Raw genomic sequence first — 20,957 nt, 5'->3', positions numbered from 1 at the left:
ACCGCGTATTATCGGCCTGGAAGAGTGAGAGGCCGAGGTAGGAGAGGTAGGAGAGCGAGGAGGTCGAGGCGCTGAATTGGATGAGCCAGAGTTTTGACGAGAGGAGAGCGGACTTGGACGAGGTCGAGGAGGTGCAGTTACGCTGATCGAGGGGGTTGAGGAGGCCACGGCGACGACTCTCGAAGATGAGAACCTGTTTCTCGGATCGATGATCGGATGAGGGGTGGTGTTTCGGCGAGTCGTACGGCGCGCGCGCTCTAGCAGTGGTAGAGGAGAGTGGAGAACAGTCGAGAGGAAAGCGCGTCAGGACGTCGTAGCTATGTTTAGCCGAAGTGAGCGACTTGGCGAACAGGTTCGGCTTCGTTCATCTCTATCCTCATCTCTATCTTCACGACTCGTCTATCCTCAAGATTCATCGATATGGACACGACAACAGATTGAATATACGCTCAGAAAAGATCTCTGTGAGTCGCCAACTCCGTCCCTTCTCCTCGGACCACGCTCCCCTTCGCTCAGGCGCTCTCGAGGCGATCCCGACTGGGTCAAGAGTTGTGCTCTCTCTTTCTCTCTCTCTCTGTGTCTTCCTCCTGCCCCGCTGGTGGTCCCATAATGTCGCAACATGGAGGATTACCCCAAAAGTACGAAAAACTCTTCGACAACATCGCGTCAACGATTCGTTCCATCGTCGAGCAAGGCGGGCGAGAGGGCTTTGATCAAACGAAGATGAAGAGATGGGGGGATGACATGGTCACGGTGTTCTCCTTGCACAACTACGAGCGTGCGTATAACGAAGTCCTCGCCCGCGATTTGGATGGCGAGGTTCGTTTTCTCTTCGTAGAAGTCCACAATATCACGTATGGGAATCACAAAGTATGGGTCCTCTCACCTTGGAGTGTCTTCCAGGTCCCGGTACTGACGTTTCGACACGCAGAACGCGGATGATTTGCCTTCTGCCAACTCACTTCTCGCCAAGATTCATCGATTCGAGTGGACTCGTCGTTTGCAACACGCTTTCGAAGATTTCAATCCGGTGACCCATTATCCCGAACCCAACGGTTTCAACTGGCTTCATAACGCCGTGGATGACTGGAAAGACAGAGTCGTCGAAATTTTAGCGCCCCTAAAGGACCGAAAATACATCACCGAGGCTACTCTCAATCCAAGGATCAAGTCTGCAGACGAGGTAAACACCCTTATTCGGGTTATCGAAGCGCTGAAATTACTCGTCCTCGGAAACCGGGGAAACTGGGTGAGCCACAACCACTCGTTCGCCTGGTCTCCACTTGGTTGCTGATTGCTGGTGTCTCTCCAGAGTCACTGGGACGAGAAAGTTTGTGACTTCGAAAGATCACACCCTCACAGTGCTGTGTCATGGCTTCCTCCGATCTTCGAACACTTCGATCCGGAAGTCTTGCTCAAGGGTCTCGAAGCGTCTCGTCGCCATTCAAGCCTCGCGGGAACGCAACATACTCTCGCCCACCGTAATACTGGGTCGCTTCGCAAGAGTCAGATCTATCAGACTGCGCCCCGAATCTAGTCATTCTTCCCCGTCGCCCTAGATTTTGGTTTTTAAACTCCCCTCCCCTCACTCTTTCTATCTCGTCAATAACCTTATTCTGCTATATCTCCTTTGCTGGTTCTTGTCTCCTCTGTTATCAGCCAATTTGACTCTTTCAGCACCTTGTTCAAATGTTGCGCGCGCCGTGATATTTCGAAGGACTCCTCCTCGGGAAGAGCACTCCATTTCAAGCGGTTCGAAGTAGAGAGTGCTATACTTGTACGACTTTTGCAGACGGACTGTTTTTTCGATCTGGAAAGGGTGATCGACAACGGAGGAACTTCGGGATAGTTTTCTCTCAAATCGTAAGCGTTCGGCGACTAACTTCGACTTTGTCCAATCGCCTCGTTCAACTCGCCAAACTCTTCCCAGAGCTCTCAACAAGAAGCTATAGCTAGCTGAGCGCCGAGCGAGCTCAAGTCGCCGAGGAACATGAGTTCATCAATCGATTCGACAAATCGGCAAGAACCTCCGGGCAACAAGGACAAACCGAAACAGCAGCGACCAGGAAGAGCTTGTGATACCTGTAGGAGGCGTAAGGTAAGCTCACAATCTCTCTGTTCTTACCTTCATCAGATCGAGTCGAGTCGACTTACCTTCGGTCCTTATCCTCGCTACTTTTGTCCTATTGCGACAGGTTCGATGTGAAGGAGCTGCACCGTGTAATCTCTGTGTCGCTCAGTCGATCCCATGTACCTACGAGGTGAGTTTCCCTTAGCTCGGAATTTCCTGTCTTTCCCGCAGTCTTGCCTTTGAGGAGCTTACGAACGGCGCTGACAACCGCAATGATGCATCTGTAGCAACGAGCGACCAAGAGAGGACCCCCGAAAGGTTACGTCGAATCACTCGAACGACGACTCGAAGCGATGGAAAGTCTTCTCGCCCAGTTTGCCGACAAAGAAGGACGTTCATCGGGCGTGAACGACTCTGCCGCATCTACACAGAGTCATGAAGGGGCGAGGAATCGAACATCCGAAGATGCTGACGATGGAACACCATTTCCGGCTACGACTCCCGGATCCTCGTCGAGCAATGGTCCGCCTGCGACTGGTTTGGATGCGATCGATGAATTGAGCTCGAAGCTGAATGATCTAGCTGTCGAGGTGAGGTTGGATCACCGGGCTGCTAAACGAGCAACTTGAACTGACTTGTCTGTGTCTTTTTCTAAGCAAAATCGGTACATCGGACGAGGGAGTGGTCTACATCTCGTCCGTTCGATGGAGCAATACGCCGAACCATTCTCTCCATCAGTCCTGTCGACAGAACACGAGTCGACGATCGAAACCCTCTGGCGAGAAGAACACAAGATGATCACGAAAGCGCACGTTGCTCCTCTCCCTTCAGAGCAACTCGCGAACCGACTCGTCGATGCCGCATTCAACGACTTCTCCGTAAGATGGGTCATTCCGAGGGCTTACTTCGATGAATGCGTGAGAAAGGGGATGATCGATTCTGATCCGTCGTTCAAAGGTCTTTGTGAGTCCTCATCTCGTAACTTCCGTTCAAGGTTCCCGGCTCATTCACTTCGTTTCTAGACTTTGCTATACTCGCACTCGGGAGTCGAGCCGTTCCGAACACGATGGATTCCGCTCGAACTGCAAGTGAAGCTCGAATCGTTGAAGGATGGACTTGGTTCAAGGCGGCATTGAGCGCTTCTGAATCGCATCTCGAAAGTCCGACCCTCTTCACGTTGCTCCGTACTACGGTACTCGTCATGTGGCAACTCGGCGCTGCTGGATATGTTGGAGCTTGGTCTACGATCGGATGGGGAGGTGAGTGACCGATTCCTCTTCTCGACTTTGCCTCATCTAGCTCGTCACTGATTTTGTCGCATTCTTGAACAGTCCGTCAAGCGATTGACGCCGGAGCGCATTGTGAAGATCGAAGTGATTGGAGTTACTCACCGGTTCGAAATCAATTGCGAAAACGAGCTTTCCACACCCTAGTCGCTTTCGACTACTACATCTCATCGACACTCGGTCGACCTTTCGCGATTCAAGAAGACGACTGGGACGTGACTCCGCCGTTGAGTATCGCGGACGAAGACCTACTCGAATGGGATCGACAAACGAGTCTCGCACGGTTGAGCGGTCAACCTCTTCCACCTCAACCACCAACATCATCAGAATCGACCGTCCCTGGATCGCCAGTCGTTCCTGTCCACGTCGGCGGTTACCCTTGGTCAGCTGTCGTCGCTCTCCATTCGATCATCGCGCGCGCGATGAAAAGCTTGTACGGGATGAGGAGGGATAAGACTCTGAAAGGAACGAGAGACGCGGTTAGACATCTCGATTCGAGCTTGAATGCGTGGCTCGAGAAGGTTCCGGCACACGTGAGATGGTACGTTTCGCAGCCTCTGCTTTGAGTCCTATTGCAAGCTGACGAGAACCTCTTTCTCGTTTCTAGGAATCCCGGTCAACAAGATGATGAGGCTCTGTTGAGTTCCGCGGCACTCTATGCTGGCTACTACTCGAGTATGTTTCGATGTCGTCGCTGTCATCTCGCAGAGACTGACGTCGATCTCACTGCTCATCCAGCTCAAATCCTCATTCACCGAGAATACATTTCGCCAACTCGATCTGCTGCTCTCGGTTTTCCTTCTCTCGCAATCTGCTCAAATGCGGCTCGTTCCTGCGCTCACGTTCTCGACACTCTCCGACAACGTAGACTGTTGCACAGAGCGTACTCGTACGCGCCTGTCACCGTGAGTCAACACTCTTTCCTTTTCTTTTGCCTCTGAACTTGACGTAATCTCGATGTCGTAGGCGGTACAAAACGCTTGGATCCTACTTCTCGGTCGCTTCGCCTCGCCTGACTCGAATGCTCAACTCACTCCCTCGGCAGCGGCAGACGTCAAGCGTTGCATCAACGTCCTCCACGACCTAGCTCCGACGACTTACCTCGCTTTGCGCTGTTATGAAGGAATGGTTCGACTCGCCTCACTCGTCACTTCGCCTCCATCGACTAGGAATCCTCTCTCGCAATCCCAATCAAGCCAGAAACGATCGATGCCGGCTGATTGGACTGACGGTCAATCTCCTGCGGCTTCACAATCGGATCGACCTTCGCCTTCTTCGAGTGGAGATGCGTACGGACCGACAGGAGGAGCCAACGGAGGAGACTCATCCAATCACAAACAACGCAAATTGCATCAACCGCAGACGACGCCGAGTCGAACGATGCCGTTGCCTCTATCGACTTCGGATCTAAGTTCGGAAACTTTCAAAGGACGACCAACTTTCGCCGCTGACGAATCTTCGAAGCATTCTTCGAACTCGACCGCAATGAACGGTTATCACGGAAACAACCTTCCTCCAACGACAACGGCCGGACTCGACGGTTCTTCGATGGCTACGGCGGCTTACCCTGACTTATACCCTCCAACGACTCTCGCTCCATCCCAGTATACTTCACCAACCCTAGGCGATCTCTCGAACCTAGGTTCACTCCCGAACCCTCCTTACCTTCCTCCCCCTTCTGCTCTCCCTTCTGATCTCGCTCCTCCCAATTTCGCCGCTTTCGATCCGAATCTCGCAACTCCTCTCGCTTCTCAACATCAAACCTCGGCATCAGGAGCACAAGGAGGAGGAACAAACGGAACCGACTTCGATTCCTTCGACCTCGGAACCGATTTCTTCTCGCTGAACTCATCTTCTGCTGCGAACGGAGGTCGAGTCATCAGTGAACCTCACGTACCGGCCGACGTTGGTCGAGCCGCTTCGGATCTTTGGCAAACGTTCTCTGCGATGCCGCCTTTACATTTCGGCGATTCGTCGAATCTCGGCGGAGGAGGAGCACGAACGAGTTGGAATCCCGCTACTTTCGCCGGTAACGACGTGTTTGGAGGCGTGCCTGGTGTAGCGCAAGGAGACGGAGGAGGGCTTGAAGCAGACGGAACGACCTACTCCTCCGCTAGTTTCGATCCGTTTTCTCAATGGAATTTCTCGACGTCGCCAAGGAATGACGCTTCTTCAACGCAGCAGAACGGCGATTGGGATTACTACAGTACGTCTCTTCGTGACTCGAGAGATCCTGAGACGAGAACTGACTCTTCTCTCAACTGGGGTTCAGCTAGATAAGTAGATTTCGGAACCGTCGCTAGAACTGCCCGATCTTTCGATTATTGTATCCTTACGTTCAACCGTCTTGTATTAGCCTATGAGCTTTCGTTCGTGTTTTCGTTTATGGGTTGTTTTCGGTCCCGCTTGTAGAGCTTTCCTTGCGGTGCAAGACTCTCTGTATTTGGCGTACTTCAACATCGTCGCGTCGTTTGACTTCCTCTCGAGACTCCTGCGCAGAGACTCCTAGCGAAGAGACGAGAGCAAGAACAATGACTTAACAACATGATCAATTTCAGGCAAACAAACTCAGCTCATCGCGAGGCGAATATCAATCAGAATCATCATCCGATCCATACGCCGCCAAACCTCCCAGTCCTCCTCCTGTTGTCGTCGTTTTCTTCGCCTCAATTGGTACCGGTCCCGTTCCTTTCTGCGCCCTCAAACTCGCCATGAACTGTAAACTTCCGACCGCATCGGCCGAAAGGATTCCATTCTTCAGTGTCGATGATGCTGGTGGAGGAGGAGCTTCGAGAGGTAAAGGTGGTTGAGGTTGATTCGGTTCCTGTTCGATCCTCGCTCTCTTCGCTCCCCTTCCTTCTCCCTCCTCCTGAACCTCATCGTCCTCGTCTTGACGAGGTTCGACCAACCCTTCCAATTCGTCGAGTTCTCGGACGCGTTGAACGAATTCAGGGTCGAGGGCTTTAGAGATTCCTTCCGCTCCTTGGTCTTTGAGTCGTTGGAGTTCGGAACGTTTGGCGGCGGGGTTCGGGTCTTCGGTCGCCCATCTGCGTTGAGTTCAAACGATGATCGGAGAGTGGAAGAAAGGGATGGTTGGCGGAGGCGAAAAGGAAAGTTGGCAAGAAAACTGGGTCAGCTTCACGAAGGATACGAGGAAGCGGGAGAGAATAGAGATGATGACTAACCGAACGTTCAATACTTCATCGCCTTCTAGAGATTGGTGCATCATTGCTTCTTTCGCGAATTGAGCATTGAGTTCCGTCACATAAGTAACGAATGCGACTCCTCTACTCTGCAAGATCTTGACTATCGACACCGTACACACTCACGCATCAGTAACAGTCTCGGTCAGAATAGCGGGAGTGAGCGAGAACTTACTCCTTTCAATCTCGCCAAACTCGGAAAAATGATCTTCGATAACCTCTGCCGTATCTCTCGTCTCTTTAATTCGGCCGATATACAACGTCCTGTTCTGTCGGTTGAACGATCCTACACCTCCCATATCGTCTCGATAACCTGAATGTTTCTCCCTTCCGAAAACGTCGAGGGACGCATCGGGGAGAACATGAGCTGGAGGAGGCAGACGATGGAGGTAGGAGCATTCAGATCTATATGAGCGTCGAGTGTGGGTCAGTAGGCAGTAGTAAGAAGGAGTAGGGAAGAGTAGACGAACCCGTAAGGACAACAACCTCGCGCGAAGAATAGACAAATGTAATTATTGTTGCCTCCGTCTGCTCGAGTGTACCCTGCGTCTTTTTTGATATCTACCCTAGTTTGGGATTTCTCTTTCGCTCCATACGTATCATACTTGTCTCCTCCAGCCTATCAATCGAGCGAGAGAGAGGGGTTGAGTTAGCGAGATCGTCACACAGAGTGACAGGTGGGACGGAGAACGGCTCACCCATTTGTGGTACCAATGGTTATAGGTCTGACCAGTTTGTTCGGGTTGTTTCTTCTCGATCTGACCTTGTTCTACTTGTTTACGAGCCGGTTTCCGTTTCACCATTCGTTTCTTCGGAGGAGCTGTTTCTTCTACTGCTGCTTGAGCTGGAGGGGGTTCAGGTGAGTCAGACATGACTGTCGAGTCGAGATTACTGGTCGGAGCGAGTGATGGGAGAGAGAGAGATCAAGCGTCCGACGAATCGAATCGCTCTCCCGATCTATCTCCCTCCAATCACTCGATTCTCACCATGTTACCCCTTCGACTAGCTCGTCAATCCGCTCTTCGATGCTCTCGCTCCTACGCGACTTCGGCTCCCGCAACGAGTCCTCCTCCTTACCCTGCCGTCAAATCTCAACTGTACGATCGGGATCAAGAACCCGCGCTCGCCGAGTTGGGGTACCCGAAACTATCGAGGGATTCGAGGCAGCTGAGGTCTCCGAGAGGGTGGTGGGATACTCAAGAACGAATCAATTTCGGTGAACCCGTTAGTCTCCTCCCTCTCTCCTCCCTTCACCTCCCAGGTAGCTAGTGGGCTCATCGGTGTGAGTCTGTAGGTCCCCGAGAACGATGATATTCAATCAATGTGGGCTCCCGACGTTCACAAGGTGAAACCTTCTTCAGCTCTTACCCAACTCTTGACCATGTTCGGTGCCCTCGCCGTATTCTCGTACGGTGTTTATCACATTGCCGCTCCTGCTCCCGCTGTAAGTCGATCACCTCGTCCAGAAAGGCACAGATAAACAGAGACTGACTTTCTGTACGGCACTTTGATGACTTACAGCTTCCTCGCTCGTACCCTCACGATGGACTCGTACAAGCTCTTTCCGGAACCAACGATGAACAATACGCCGTAAGTCTCTCTCTTCCCTTATACTCGTATCGGAAGCTCGTTTCGGCTTCATCGCTTTGAAATCGCAAAATCGAATGAAGACTGACTGTTTGCATCCCGTAGGCCCGAACGGACGCCGCCAACGTCGTCGAAGAAGAGTAGAATGTCTCTCCCCATCCTAGCTATCTTCATCACTTCTGTCTCTTTCTTGCTGTTCCCCTCTTTCGAAATCTTGTGCAAAAACGAAACTTCTATCGCTGTCCCTCGCGCTCTGCTCGGTCTGTTGCTCTCGGCACCTCGACACGAGAGAAACAGACTGTGAACGAGAGCAATGCATTAAGAGAGAACGAGAGAGAGAGAGTCACAAAGGATAAAAAAGTGAATGCTACACGAATATGAAAAAACGAAAGGCAAAAGGAGAGGAGAGCAAAAGGAGTGTCTATCTATATGAGAGCGAGAGAGAGAAGTTGCAGAGAACGTATTGTGGGTCGTGAGTGAGTAAGAACTGAAGCGTAAATGAAAGTGTCTATTTGAATCGTGAAAAATATTTTGATCGTCTCCTCCTCCCTCACATCATTGAAGACCTAGAGCTTCCCCAATAACTCTATTGACGAACGTCTTTCGTTCTCCTTCAATCTTGAACCCTGCTCCATACCTCGCTTCCAGTTCTTGTCGAACTTTCTTCTTCGTCAAGGTTTGTAAATCTGCCGTCGAGAGGATTTCCATCACGTCCTGTTGCAATTGCTCGTTCGAAGGTCCCCCTCCTCCATTGAAAGAAGCGTTCGAAGGAGAGTAGGAATGATGTTGTTGTTGGTGGTAATCGGCGATTGCATTCGCAGCGAAGTACGAAGTCGTTGATTCTCGTCTTCCAGCTTTCGCGAGAGTCGTAGGTCCAGCAGGGTACAGTTGTTGAGACTGATGGAACGATCCAGCTCCTCCTCCACCGTAGATTGAGCCAGCGGCACCGGGAGCGCCGTAAGGGAGAGTGGGTTGAGCGTAAAGATTCAATGCGGATTCTCCTGCAATCGATCCTCCTCCTCCGAAAGCGGCTTTCGAGTCGTAAGCGTCTCCACCACTGATCGAAGGTGAACCGTAAGGAGCTCCGTACGCTGAGGCGATTTCAGATCGATTGTATTGATGTTGTTTCCCGGCTTCGATAATTTCTCCAATCGACTCGTTCGAACCCTGTTGACGAGAAGCGAATCAGTTACGACGTCGTCGCGCAAGAGAGAGTAGAGTAGTGACTTACAGCTTCCCAAAGTTCATTCTCGAATTCGGTCCAAGTTTTCAACGGAATACTCTTCGGGTCGAATTTTCCTTCGTCGTGGATTACTAGCCGCTTACCATGTTCCCCGACGATTTCTCGGGTAGATCCCCACGAGAAATCGTCCATCTGTTGAAACGTGGAATTCGGCGAAACTCAGACAAGGAGATCAAAGCTCACTTCTTCGCAAACTTCCTTGAGACGTTCTGCGATGCATTTCCCGACGTCCTGGGATATGCAGTAATGTGCCCCATAGTTCACTCTCTTAGCGAAGCTCCGGCAATGACAGAACTGCTCAAAGAAGTGTATTTACAGCAAGAAAGAATCAGAAATTCAATTTCTAGTAGGAAGAAGGGTTGGTCGAGAGCGTTCCACCGTCCACGGGAAGAATAACTCCGTCCGTGTACTGGCCCGCGCGTGCGGCCAAGTAAAGGATTGTACCCGCCATATCTTCCTCGGTTCCGGCGCGATCAGCGGGGACTCCAAGGGAAGCAGGGTCGAACTGTCCTGTGAGATCCGTCTTGTTGTTCTCGTCGGATCCTCCTCCAGTCATTTCAGAGGGGAACACTCCAGGAGCTGTAGGTCGTGAGCGGAGGATATCAGTACCGAGGAGGAGCAAAGTAACTGAAGAAAAGCTTACCGATCGAGTTGATTCGGATTCCGAACTTGGCACCGACCTCGGTAGCGAGCATGCGTTGAAGATGGTTGGCAGCCGCCTTGCTAGCGTTGTCTAAAAGGGACACTGACAGACGTGAGCTTCAAAAGTTTTCGCAGAAAATAGAGGAAAGACCTCGACCGTGAGACACTTACAGGCAAAGTGGTTCTGTGACTTCTTCACTAATCCTGAGATACTTGTGATGTTGATAATGCCCGTGCGATAGTCCTTAAAGATGGCCTTGCCCGCTGCATCTCCTCCCTTTGTGAATTTTTCGAGAAGGGGAAGGAACGCCATCGAGACCATGAAACCCGAAGTTGCGTTCGTTCTGAAAACGTCGTCCCATCCTTCATAGGTTTGCTCTTTGAGATGAGCGTCGGAGAAGTCTTGCGCGGTAGTCAGTTTGTCCAATTTGGTAACTTCGCCGGAGATTCCAGAGTTGTTGATAAGTACGTGAATTCCTCCTTCTCTGTCGCCGACCTCTTTCGCGATACGAACGACGTCCTCCTTCTTCGTGACGTCTCCAGGCATGGGAACGATTTGACCGTTCTTTCCGTATTTCTCTGCGACAGTCGCGAGGTATTCGGCACGACGCCCAACGATGTAGACGGTTTTGGCGCCGTTCTCTACTAAGGCCTGTGTCGCCATGAGACCGATTCCGGATCCACCTGATCGAAAACGAATCAGCTTATGAACGAGGAGTTTTCGATGTCAAAGCGCAACTCACCACCAGTGACAACCGCTACGAGTCCTTTGACGCTGAATAGTTTCGATGCTGCTAGATGGGCTGAAGACATGTCGATTGTGTACTGTATGAAGTGAAGAGTAGGAAGCAGAAAGAAGATGAGGGGAAAGGTCATCGACAATGTCGACGTCAATTTTTCGATAGGAAACCGAACCTTCTCGCGTTTCGCGCAACTTGGTCATCGAGCTCGCACCCGAGCGAAATCTCGTCGTGAAAAAGTCGTCGATATCGCTCTCTCTCTGTTCGCCCTTCGATGTTTGATGGAGTCGAGACATTGGTTGCGAGATTCTTTCGTCGGAGTTGCGAAACGAAGGGTTCTCTTTGAAATCCAGCTCGTTCTTCCACGCCTCGTCCTCACGATCAGCCGGCACGCAGCTTGGTTCCAATCGTACGGAAACGCGAAAAATAAGAGAGTTCTGGCTCTCACTTCCGAAGCGACTTGGAGCTCCGAGTCTAAGCTCTCTCTCTCTCTCTCCCCTCTGTCTTCTACACCTTTCTTACCACCTGATCGTCATCCTCATACAGTCCAGAGACAGAACCTTCGAGCGCCATACCAATCGACCTCTCATTCCAAGCCTGGTCGCCTCTCTTTCTTTCTCTTGATCAAAACAACATCCAAGTCGCGTCGACTCTGCCTTACGCATCTCTCTACCTGAACCCTCACTACCACCGCTAGAGCCCTCTCACACGTCCAAAGATGTTGTCAACTTCAACCGTCCTCCTCCCTCTCGCTCTCCTCGCCTCGACAGTTTCGGCTCAACTCTCCGGTCTACGAGGAACGATCCCAGGCAGTCTCCACCAGTGCGAACAGACGAACCTCTTCTTCTTCGACTCGAACAACGACCGCCCCCTATCCGTCTTGTTCCTCCCTTCTTCGGAAATCCCGGATTCGATTCGCAGTGGAACTATCACAGTCGATCAAGCCCAGCAATACTCTCCTCTCCTTGCCCTCAGCGATATCACGACCCCTGATGCTCAGCAATACAACTTTGAGCTTCAAATCGCCGAAGGAACCGAGTTCGAGGTGAGTTTTCTTTCGTAAAACTCGTTCGGAGTTCCTTTCCTCCCCAAGCTGACGCGATTTTCGTGTCAAACAGGTCTTTGCGTTCCTCCCGAACGGTGAAGGAAAAGCTTTGTCCCTTACTCGAACGGTCACAACGCCCCTTCCTGGAGCTTCATCTTGTTTGACCAACATTCCTACTCAGTTGAGCTCATTTCGCTCTCCCTTTCTATCGACCTCTGCTTACTGACCGAATTGTACGATATTAGACTCGCTGGAGCTGGAGCGACTACCTCCGCCCCTGAATCTCAAGCTACTTCCACTTCGTGAGTTTGCGAGAATCCCTCCGGAAAAAGTGCTTCGCTGATTCCAATCTCGCTCGCTCACAGCACTTCGTCGAGCTCAATGTCAATGATCACGAGCTCTCGATCTTCCGGCTCTTCCTCGGCCTCAAGCTCCCGTTCGACCTCTGCCTCGCAATCTGGAAGCGGAACTCTCACCGCCGCCTCCGGGGCTTCTCCTACTTCGGCCGCCTCGAGACAAACCTCGTTCGACTTTGCCGGTGTCGCCGCATGGACTGTCGCCCTCGGAGGAGCTGCGATCGCCGCCTCAGGCTTGTTCATGTAGGAGGAATCCCTCGACCGTTCGCTCGTTTCTTCACACAAATTGGTTTTGGGCGTTTCGAGCCTACTTAGCTTACCACTATCTCTCTTATCATTATTACATGTCAGTATTCATCTCTCATCTGTACCAATTGCCCTTCATTCTGTCTCTCTACGATCCATGGACTCTTTCCTTCATCGAGTTCGTTCACCAGAGTCCTCTCAATGTCAATCTTATGCCCTCATTCTTGATCCATCGTCGTCGCATAGTACGTACCGACGCACAGACGTCGAGAAGCGCGCGGAAAGTCGTTTGCGCTGAACTCGTTCGTTCCCTGAGAAACGAGAGACAGAAAGGGTTCGTTCGCACAATCGCTCGATCCACTTTCTCGACTCACCTTCACTTCGACACTCCTTCAACAGAGCAACAACGCGTGGCAACCTAGGTCCCGCTAGCAGTCAACCCACTCTCGAGTCGACTCGGTTTCCCCCCCTCGAATCACTCGACAACTCTCCCTTCCTTTACCTCAGTCCCTCCCCTCGACCACCTCTTGCGCGCCAACAGGAGCAGCTGTAGAGTCTTTCTAGTCCACTCACCCTTAGACCTCGGAGGTACGTGGCGGTTTCTCGCCCCCCTCTCGTTCGATTGAACCCTCCGTCTCACTCTCTCGCCTTCCACTCCACAGCACCTGATGGCGCATCGAAGGGCTCCCAGTACAGCAGCAGCCAAAGATGTCGAACTCGATCCCATCAACTTCCCCGACATGACCGATCTCCCAGCGGGAGTTCCCTCTCTTTCGATCGACGACCTCGTTCCGATCCTCCGTGCCCGATTCCTCGAAGGTCTACCTTACACGAACCTTTCTCCCCGACTCACGATTAGTATGAACCCTCATCAATTCATCCAGGTCAATTCGGATCAGAGTCTGTTGGAATATTCGGCGGAATACGCCGATTGCGGTTCAGAGGGTGTCAGAGGGAGATTGGGTCCGCATGTTTGGGCGACGGCACAGAAAGCTTATTATTACATGAGGAGGACGGGACAAGACCAAAGTATCGTACTCAGGTGAGCCTCTTTTCATGAATCTATTTTTGAAGAAAGTTGAACGAAAGCTGATTCGATCTGTTCGCGCGTGCTCTTTAGCGGTGAGACTGGATCAGGAAAGACAGAGACTGGACGATTGATCCTCAAGGCTTTGATCGATCTCGCGGCACCGGCACCGGGAAAGAAAGGTTCGAAACTTTCGACTACGATTCCCGCTTCATTCTTCATCCTCGACACTTTTGGAAGTGCTACAACTCTCGCGAATGCCAACGCTTCAAGATTCGGAAGATACACGGAGGTTCAGTTCAACGAGAAAGGACGATTGATGGGAATCAAAGGGCTCGAATACTTCCTCGAGAAATCCCGAGTTTCGAACACTCCAGCCGGCGAACGAAATTTCCACATCTTCCACTACCTCGTCACTGGGGCGACTCCCGACGAACGAGAACATCTACGACTCGAATCGAACCCTTCCGCTTACCGCTACCTCTCCCACTCTCGATCTTCCGCCGCCTCGATCTCCTCCGACTCTTCCCGTTTCCAACAACTCAAAGAAGCTTTCAAAGCAGTAGGATTCCCGAAAAAGGCCGTCGCATCGATCTGTCAATTACTCGCCGCGATTCTTCACCTCGGAAACATCGAGTTCGTCATGGATAAACGACGAAACCCCGATTCAGCCGTCGTCAAGAACTCTCAAGTCCTCGACATCGCAGCAGAGTTCCTCGGAGTCGAAGCATCAGAGTTGGAATACACCCTCACGAACAAATCGACGGTCCTAGGAGGAGAAGTCTGCGCCGTCTTCCTCGATGCCGAATTGTCCGCTTCGAACCGAGACGACCTCACTCAAACCCTCTACGGTCTCGTCTTCAGTTGGATCGGAGAATTCCTCAACGAGAAACTCTGTCGCGACGATTTCACGACGTTCGTATCGGTCGTCGATTTCCCCGGACCGATCCAACATGTCTCGTCTCACCGGGACGGACTCGGAGTCGAAGCGTTCTGTTTCAACCTCGCTACGGAACGGATCCAGGCCTTCGCACTCGAACAATTATGCGAAGCGAACAAGGCAGAATACTCGGCAGAAGGACTTTTGTTACCCGGACTCGATCACAAATGTCCTTCGAATTCGGAAACCGTTCGACTCTTGACGAATCAACCAGGAGGACTCGTACACATTATCGACGATCAATCGAGGAGGAAAGGGAAAACAGACGCGACGATGCTTCGAGCGATGACGAAGAGATGGGGGAGTCATCCGGCGTTCGCGAGTCGAGAAGGAGATGAAGCTCAAGGTCGACCGGGAACGTTCAGCATCTCTCACTTCGATGGACAAGTTACGTACTCGACCGAGAGCTTCTTGAGTCAGAATTCGGCGGCAGTTTCACCCGTTTTCGTCACACTTCTCGGAGGATCGAATTCCAGTTCGGACGGACGCACGACACCTGGAGGAACGAAAGACGCCCTCGCAACTTCCGGAGGATCGACTCTCAGCTTCGTTCGACAATTGTTTGCGAATGGAGCAGTCGAAACCAAGGCTCATCCGAAATCGGAGGACACGATCGTCGGAGCGAATCAGAAAGTTGGACCGAGACGAGCACCCTCAACCCGTCGACCACGAGGGAAGAACGCCGTTACGAACCCTTTCTCCGACTCGACGAACGCCGAAGCTGCCACGAACGAAGAAGATTCGAGTCCCGCTGGCGACTCTTCGAAAGTCGAAACCCGTTCGATCGTCCAAGAAGTGAACGACTCTCTCACTCTCCTCGTCAACACCCTCAATACTACTCGATCCTGGTTTATCTTCTGTCTCCGACCGAACGACGCTCAACTCCCGAATCAAGTCGACTCGAAATTACTCAAACATCAAATTCGAGCGTTGGGACTCGCCGATCTCGCGAAACGACTACAGGGAGAATGGACTGTCAACCTCGAGTTGAAGGAATGGTGGGATCGATATGGAGAAATCGACGTTCTGCAAGAAGAACATCAATCGTTGAATGCGCTTATGTATCGAGACAAGGCGTTGAAGGTCAAGGAAATCCTCGGCTTCGGAGACCGAGAACTCGGAATTGGTCAGAACAAGGTCAGTACAATTCGCTCTTTCCCGTAGCTGTTCCTGTCGCTGACCTCTTTCTCTCTACTCAATCAGATTTACCTCAGCGACGCCGCTTTCCGTTATTTGGAAGATTTCATTCGCGCTGAAGATCCCGAGGAACACGCTCGAGTCCGAGATGCTCAAGGACGACCTTCCACAGCCGTCGAAGATCGATTCTCTCCCTACGCTACTCCCGATACTCCAGCTCTCGAATCTTACAACGCTGACTATGCGAAAACGACCTCGACCGCAGCTCTTCCCCTCTTCGACTCGAAACAAGCGATGGCAGGAGAATACGGAGAGGAAGAGGATTACGATCGCAAAACGTTCAACGATCAAGATGACTACTTCCTAGATCCTGCTCATCAACTCGTCGATGAAGAACGTTCCCTCGCTCCTTCAGGCTACGGTAGCTCTCGCCCAATGTTCGATGCTCGAAACATGCCGGAAAAGGTCGAGAAGGAGGAGATCAAGAATGAGGAAACGGTCGAAGTCGTTCGAATGAGCAAACAGAGGAAACGTTGGTTGTTCCTCACGTGGCTCTTCACGTGGTGGATCCCGAGTCCGTTCTTGAAATGGTGTGGTGGAATGAAACGAAAGGATGTTCGGATGGCCTGGAGGGAAAAGGTCCTCATCAAGTGAGTCTTCAAAATACTTTCTCCTCTCGAGACTGAATCTGACGCTGTTCAACCTTGTCTAGCATGCTCATTTGGCTTCTCTGCGGTTCTGCGATCTTCGTCATTGCGATCCTCGGTAACCTCATCGTAAGCGAGCCGTTTCCTTCTTCTCCTCGAATTCGACTAATTCGTGTTTGTCGTCTCACAGTGTCCGAAAGAATACGTCTTCAACACTCAGGAACTCAACGATCACTCTTTCTCGAACGATCCCGATCACATGCTCGTTTCGATTCGAGGAGAAGTCTTCGATCTGTCTTCTTTCGCTCCTCATCACATCCCTGGAAACAACGTCGTTCCTACGGTCAGTGCTCTTTTCAGCTCGAGACCGCTTACCTTGTTGAGCTGACTCGAATAATCGAGTGTGGCAGTCGAAAGTGCAACGTCTCGGAGGAAACGATCTCACTGATTATTTCCCCGTTCAAGTCAGCGCCCTCTGTAACGGTGTCGACGGAGAAGTCAGTCCTTGGGTCACGCTCGAAGCTAGTAACGTCTCGACTACCGTCACCGATGTCGCGAAGTATCATGACTTCCGGGCTTCGACGACCGATGTTCGACCTGATTGGTATTACGAAAGTGAGTCGATTCTCCTGCTCTCGGTCCATCGTCAATGACTGATCCCGACTGTCTGTCATCAGTGATGATCTACCTTCGATACAACTACCGCAAAGGATTCATGGGCTATTCGCATGGAACGGTCAAGAAAGAAGCGTCGAAAGGAAAACAGATTTTCATCTACGACAACTCGGTCTACGACATGTCAACCTACGTCCAGAATGGAGGGTGAGTCGTCGTCCTCGTAGTCGCTGATAGTCTACGTGTTTGACGTTCTTCTTCCAACAGAGGAGGAATCAAAGTTCCGGATGGTTCTGCCGCTCCTGACGGCATCGATCGCTCGTTCATGTCGGATCTCGTCGTCGGACTCGCTCAACAAAAGGCCGGACAAGACATCACGAGCTCTCTCAACAGCTTGAACATCGCGCCCGACGTCCTCGCTCGTCAGAAAGTCTGTCTTCGAAACCTGTTCTTCATCGGCAAAGTCGACAATCGCAATTCCGCTCAATGTCAATTCTCGCAGTACATCCTGATCGTCCTGTCGTGTATCATGGTCTCGATCATCGGATTCAAGTTCTTGGCCGCACTTCAATTTGGTCGCAAACGAAAACCCGAAGATTACGACAAGTTCGTCATCCTTCAAGTCCCCTGTTACACGGAAGGAGAAGAATCGCTTCGAAACTGTATCGACTCGCTCACGAAACTCAAGTACGACGATAAAAGGAAACTTTTGATGATCATCTGTGATGGAAACATCGTTGGTTCCGGAAACGACCGTCCGACTCCTCAAATCGTTCTCGATATCCTCGGAGCCGATCCTACTCTCGATCCTGAACCTCTCAGCTTCTTGTCGATCGGAGACGGTGCGAAGCAGCACAATATGGCGAAGATTTATTCGGGACTACATGAAGCCGGAGGACACATCGTACCTTACATCGTGAGTCTCTGCACTCGCATTCCAAGGGTAATATCCACTCACGAGCGTAATCTCGCAGGTCGTTGTCAAAGTCGGTAAACCGAGTGAACGTTCCCGACCTGGTAACCGAGGAAAACGAGATTCTCAAATGCTCCTCATGCGATTCTTGAACCGTGTCCACCACGACGCTCCGATGGCTCCCGCCGAACTCGAGATGTATCATCAGATCAAGAATGTCATCGGTGTCAATCCTTCGTTCTACGAGGTGAGTCTTCTCAGTCCTCTCATTCGCTACAATCGATACTAACCTCTCTTTCCCTCAATCGTTCATAGTACCTGCTCATGGTCGACGCAGATACGACGGTCGATCCTTTCGGTCTCAATTACCTCGTCGCTGGTTTCGTCGAGGACCGAAAGAGTCAGTTTTTCTCTCTCTACCGCCTCTCCTGACTCCTACTGACCTTTCGCAATGTTCAGTCATCGGTCTCTGTGGTGAAACTTCTTTGTCGAACGCTCGAGCTTCCTGGACTACGATGATGCAAGGTGAGCTCCGTCGTCGATTGTCGCTTTCTCACTCGAACTCACATTTTCAACCTCTCAGTCTACGAGTACTTCATCTCGCATCACCTCGCAAAAGCTTTCGAGAGTCTTTTCGGCTCCGTCACCTGTCTCCCCGGTTGGTACGTTATCGATTCCTTCAGCGTCACAACCGTTCGAAGCGCTGAAGCGGTCGAGGTTGCTACAGTTTCTCGATGTACCGTATTCGAACGCTCGAACACAAGCCCGTCATCATCTCCGACGCCGTCCTCGCCGAGTACGGAGAGAACAAGGTTGAAACTCTCCACGTCAAGAACTTGCTTTCGCTCGGAGAAGATCGTTATCTCACGACCGTTATTCTCAAGGTACGCTTCTCGTTTATCTCTCACTTGTTCTACGTACCGCTAACCGGTGGAATGAATCGGGAGTAGCACTTCCCTCAATACAAGCTCAAATTCACTCGACATGCGAAAGCTCAAACGATCGCTCCGGACGAATGGAAAGTCTTGATGTCTCAACGTCGTCGATGGATCAATTCTACGATTCACAACTTGGTCGAATTGTTGTTTATCGATCGATTGTGTGGTTTCTGTTGTTTCTCGATGCGTTTCGTTATCCTCGTCGGTAAGGAACGATTCTCTCCGACTCTGAGGAAACTCTGAGACTGATCGTACTTCTGTCGTGATAGATCTCGCTTCTACCCTCATCTCTCCTGTCACTGTCGCTTATATCGGATACGTGAGTCCTCACCTCAACCCTCGCCTCGTCGAAACTCGAAGACTGACCGTTCTCTCGTTTCGTGGTGTCAGCTCATCTACCTCGTCAAAGGAGAAGGTAAACCGATCCCGACCTTCGCCCTGATCATGCTCGGAGCAATCTACGGACTTCAAGTGATCATCTACGTCCTCCACCGCAAATTCGAACACATTGGATGGATGCTCGTATACATTGTCGCGATTCCTTTCTTCTCGTTCATTCTTCCGTTGGTGTCGTTCTGGCAGATGGACGATTTCTCCTGGGGTTCTACCCGAGAGATCGTCGGGGAACATGGTAAACGTCTCGTAATCCACGACGAGGGGAAATTCGACCCGAAGAGTATTCCGTTGAAAGCTTGGACCGAGTTTGAGAATGAACTTTGGGAGGCTGTAAGTCACAACTTTACTCTCTCTTAGGCGTTCACCCCGTAGCTAACTGGCTTCTCGTCAACAGGGTTCGAACGAGTCGATTGGAGAAATCATCGAAGCTGGGAAACAACATCAATACAATCGATCCGAAATCGCTTCAGCGTATGGAGCTCCTTACGGTTCACCTTCGATTGGTGGTGGAGATGCTTACGACTCGAAATCCGCCTTTGGAGGAGGATCGATTGCTGGAGGATCCGCATTGAATTTCTACGCTCAACCCACTCTCCCTTACGGCGCTCCGGGTGCCGCGGGTTCAATCTACGGTGGAGGAGGAGCTGGATCATTCCATCAGTCTCAACAACTCTACCCAGCTGGACCTACAACTCTTGCGAAAGCTGGAAGACGAGAATCTACGACTTCCTACTTCGCTGCGAACGCAATCGCCGATTACCAACAACAACATCACTCGTACTCTCCTTCGAACGCTTCTTTCAACGGAGGAGGGGGACCTTCGAATGAGCAACTGCAACAGGACGTGATGGAGATTCTCTCGACGGCAGATTTACAAACTTTGACAAAGAAGAAAGTTCGTCAAGAATTGGAGGCGAGGTATGGAGGAGGGTTCAGGATCGAAGGGGAACGAAAGACGTTCGTCAATAGAGTTATCGGGGAAGCTTTAGGTCTTCAATGATGTGAGGGAGGAGGAGACGATCAAAACATTTTCACGATTTCGAATAGACACTTTTTCTACACTTCAGTTTTTACTCACTCACGACCACTCAACACGTTCTCTGCAACTCTCTCTCTCTCTCACACACACATAGACAGACACTCCTTTCGCTTCGCTTTCCGGTTTCACCTTGCTTCCTTCCCCTCTTCGTTTTTTCATATTCGTGTAGCATTCCCTTTTCTCTCTCTTTGCTCGCTCTCTCGTTCTCTCTTAATGCATTCCTCTCGTTCTCGCGTCCGTAACTCAGTGTAGAGTAACTCACTGTGAGAACGCCGCGAGAGGGAACAGGCCGCCGAGGAGAGTGTTAGATAGCGATAGAAGTGTTTCGTTTTGCACAAGATTTCGACAAGAGGGGAACAGCAAGAAGATGACAAAGGAAATGGAGATAGCCAGAATGGAGGAACGATTGAATCTTTTTCGACGACAGTGGCGGCGTCCATTCGGGCCTAGAAGAAGCACCGGAGTCAGTTTTCTTTCGATTTGACGATTTACATGCCATGCACTACGTTGCGCATTTCTGTCCTCGTCAGATCTTCACTACGGGGTCCGGCTGTAGAGCGCACTACTGCATATACCGAGCGGCGGTGCAATGCGCTGCAGAACGTCTCAAGCAAGTCTGAAGGAGGTTTGCGAAGAAGGGAGCTTTGATCTCCTTGCATCGTTTTGGCCGAATCTCCCCTGGCTATGTCGAGATACAGCCCTGAAGAATCGCCGTGACGGAACTGATAGGCATTGTCACCAGCGCAGAGCCTAAGATAGCTCGAGCGGCCCTGTTACACCGAGTCACTTTCCTCGCCAGGGCACTTTCGCTTGCTCGAGTTCCTTCATTGATCCCTTCGATCATCGTGTTCATGCTCCTTGCTCGCCTTTGATCTCCAACTGTGCG

General features: G+C 51.3%; 8 protein-coding genes across 8 annotated transcripts; 5 read left to right on the top strand and 3 right to left on the bottom strand.

Moving 5' to 3' along the window:
* Nucleotides 1–723: 723 nt before the first annotated feature.
* JCM6883_000503 (uncharacterized protein) lies at nt 724–1,537 on the top strand (the record flags this gene model as incomplete). The annotated part of the gene is made up of 3 exons (XM_076634546.1): nt 724–819; nt 932–1,249; nt 1,313–1,537. The coding sequence occupies 3 exons, from the start codon at nt 724–726 to the stop codon at nt 1,535–1,537; spliced, it is 639 nt and encodes a 212-aa protein (XP_076485485.1).
* A 453-nt stretch (nt 1,538–1,990) lies between these two features.
* On the top strand, nt 1,991–5,637 carry JCM6883_000502 (Zn(II)2Cys6 transcription factor; the record flags this gene model as incomplete). Its single annotated transcript, XM_076634545.1, has 10 exons — nt 1,991–2,098; nt 2,196–2,261; nt 2,359–2,661; nt 2,728–3,034; nt 3,094–3,330; nt 3,403–3,898; nt 3,965–4,032; nt 4,096–4,262; nt 4,324–5,563; nt 5,630–5,637. 10 exons carry the CDS (start codon nt 1,991–1,993, stop codon nt 5,635–5,637), a joined length of 3,000 nt encoding a protein of 999 aa, XP_076485484.1.
* A 310-nt stretch (nt 5,638–5,947) lies between these two features.
* On the bottom strand, nt 5,948–7,432 carry CWC2 (active spliceosome conformation promoter CWC2; the record flags this gene model as incomplete). Its single annotated transcript, XM_076634544.1, has 5 exons — nt 5,948–6,404; nt 6,543–6,663; nt 6,736–6,965; nt 7,031–7,179; nt 7,259–7,432. The coding sequence occupies 5 exons, from the start codon at nt 7,430–7,432 to the stop codon at nt 5,948–5,950; spliced, it is 1,131 nt and encodes a 376-aa protein (XP_076485483.1).
* Nucleotides 7,433–7,547: 115 nt separating this feature from the next.
* Nucleotides 7,548–8,291, top strand: JCM6883_000500 (uncharacterized protein; the record flags this gene model as incomplete). Its single annotated transcript, XM_076634543.1, has 4 exons — nt 7,548–7,784; nt 7,855–8,004; nt 8,082–8,150; nt 8,253–8,291. 4 exons carry the CDS (start codon nt 7,548–7,550, stop codon nt 8,289–8,291), a joined length of 495 nt encoding a protein of 164 aa, XP_076485482.1.
* Nucleotides 8,292–8,702: 411 nt separating this feature from the next.
* Nucleotides 8,703–9,522, bottom strand: JCM6883_000499 (uncharacterized protein; the record flags this gene model as incomplete). Its single annotated transcript, XM_076634542.1, has 2 exons — nt 8,703–9,314; nt 9,379–9,522. The coding sequence occupies 2 exons, from the start codon at nt 9,520–9,522 to the stop codon at nt 8,703–8,705; spliced, it is 756 nt and encodes a 251-aa protein (XP_076485481.1).
* A 211-nt stretch (nt 9,523–9,733) lies between these two features.
* On the bottom strand, nt 9,734–10,845 carry JCM6883_000498 (SDR family NAD(P)-dependent oxidoreductase; the record flags this gene model as incomplete). The annotated part of the gene is made up of 4 exons (XM_076634541.1): nt 9,734–9,969; nt 10,034–10,123; nt 10,204–10,716; nt 10,776–10,845. 4 exons carry the CDS (start codon nt 10,843–10,845, stop codon nt 9,734–9,736), a joined length of 909 nt encoding a protein of 302 aa, XP_076485480.1.
* Nucleotides 10,846–11,490: 645 nt separating this feature from the next.
* JCM6883_000497 (uncharacterized protein) lies at nt 11,491–12,420 on the top strand (the record flags this gene model as incomplete). The annotated part of the gene is made up of 4 exons (XM_076634540.1): nt 11,491–11,817; nt 11,891–11,997; nt 12,063–12,119; nt 12,183–12,420. 4 exons carry the CDS (start codon nt 11,491–11,493, stop codon nt 12,418–12,420), a joined length of 729 nt encoding a protein of 242 aa, XP_076485479.1.
* Nucleotides 12,421–13,087: 667 nt separating this feature from the next.
* Nucleotides 13,088–20,032, top strand: JCM6883_000496 (uncharacterized protein; the record flags this gene model as incomplete). Its single annotated transcript, XM_076634539.1, has 17 exons — nt 13,088–13,461; nt 13,540–15,523; nt 15,590–16,173; nt 16,236–16,299; nt 16,361–16,513; nt 16,581–16,785; nt 16,848–16,992; nt 17,053–17,701; nt 17,760–17,945; nt 18,014–18,098; nt 18,158–18,223; nt 18,282–18,360; nt 18,426–18,582; nt 18,649–18,841; nt 18,906–18,955; nt 19,027–19,362; nt 19,427–20,032. 17 exons carry the CDS (start codon nt 13,088–13,090, stop codon nt 20,030–20,032), a joined length of 5,916 nt encoding a protein of 1,971 aa, XP_076485478.1.
* Nucleotides 20,033–20,957: the final 925 nt, after the last annotated feature.

Source organism: Sporobolomyces salmoneus (genome assembly GCF_050403485.1).
Source record: "Sporobolomyces salmoneus JCM6883 DNA, S_salmoneus_JCM6883_v1_ctg63, whole genome shotgun sequence".
Taxonomy (NCBI): Eukaryota; Fungi; Basidiomycota; class Microbotryomycetes; order Sporidiobolales; family Sporidiobolaceae; genus Sporobolomyces; species Sporobolomyces salmoneus.
This window is presented reverse-complemented; position numbering and strand designations above follow the sequence as displayed.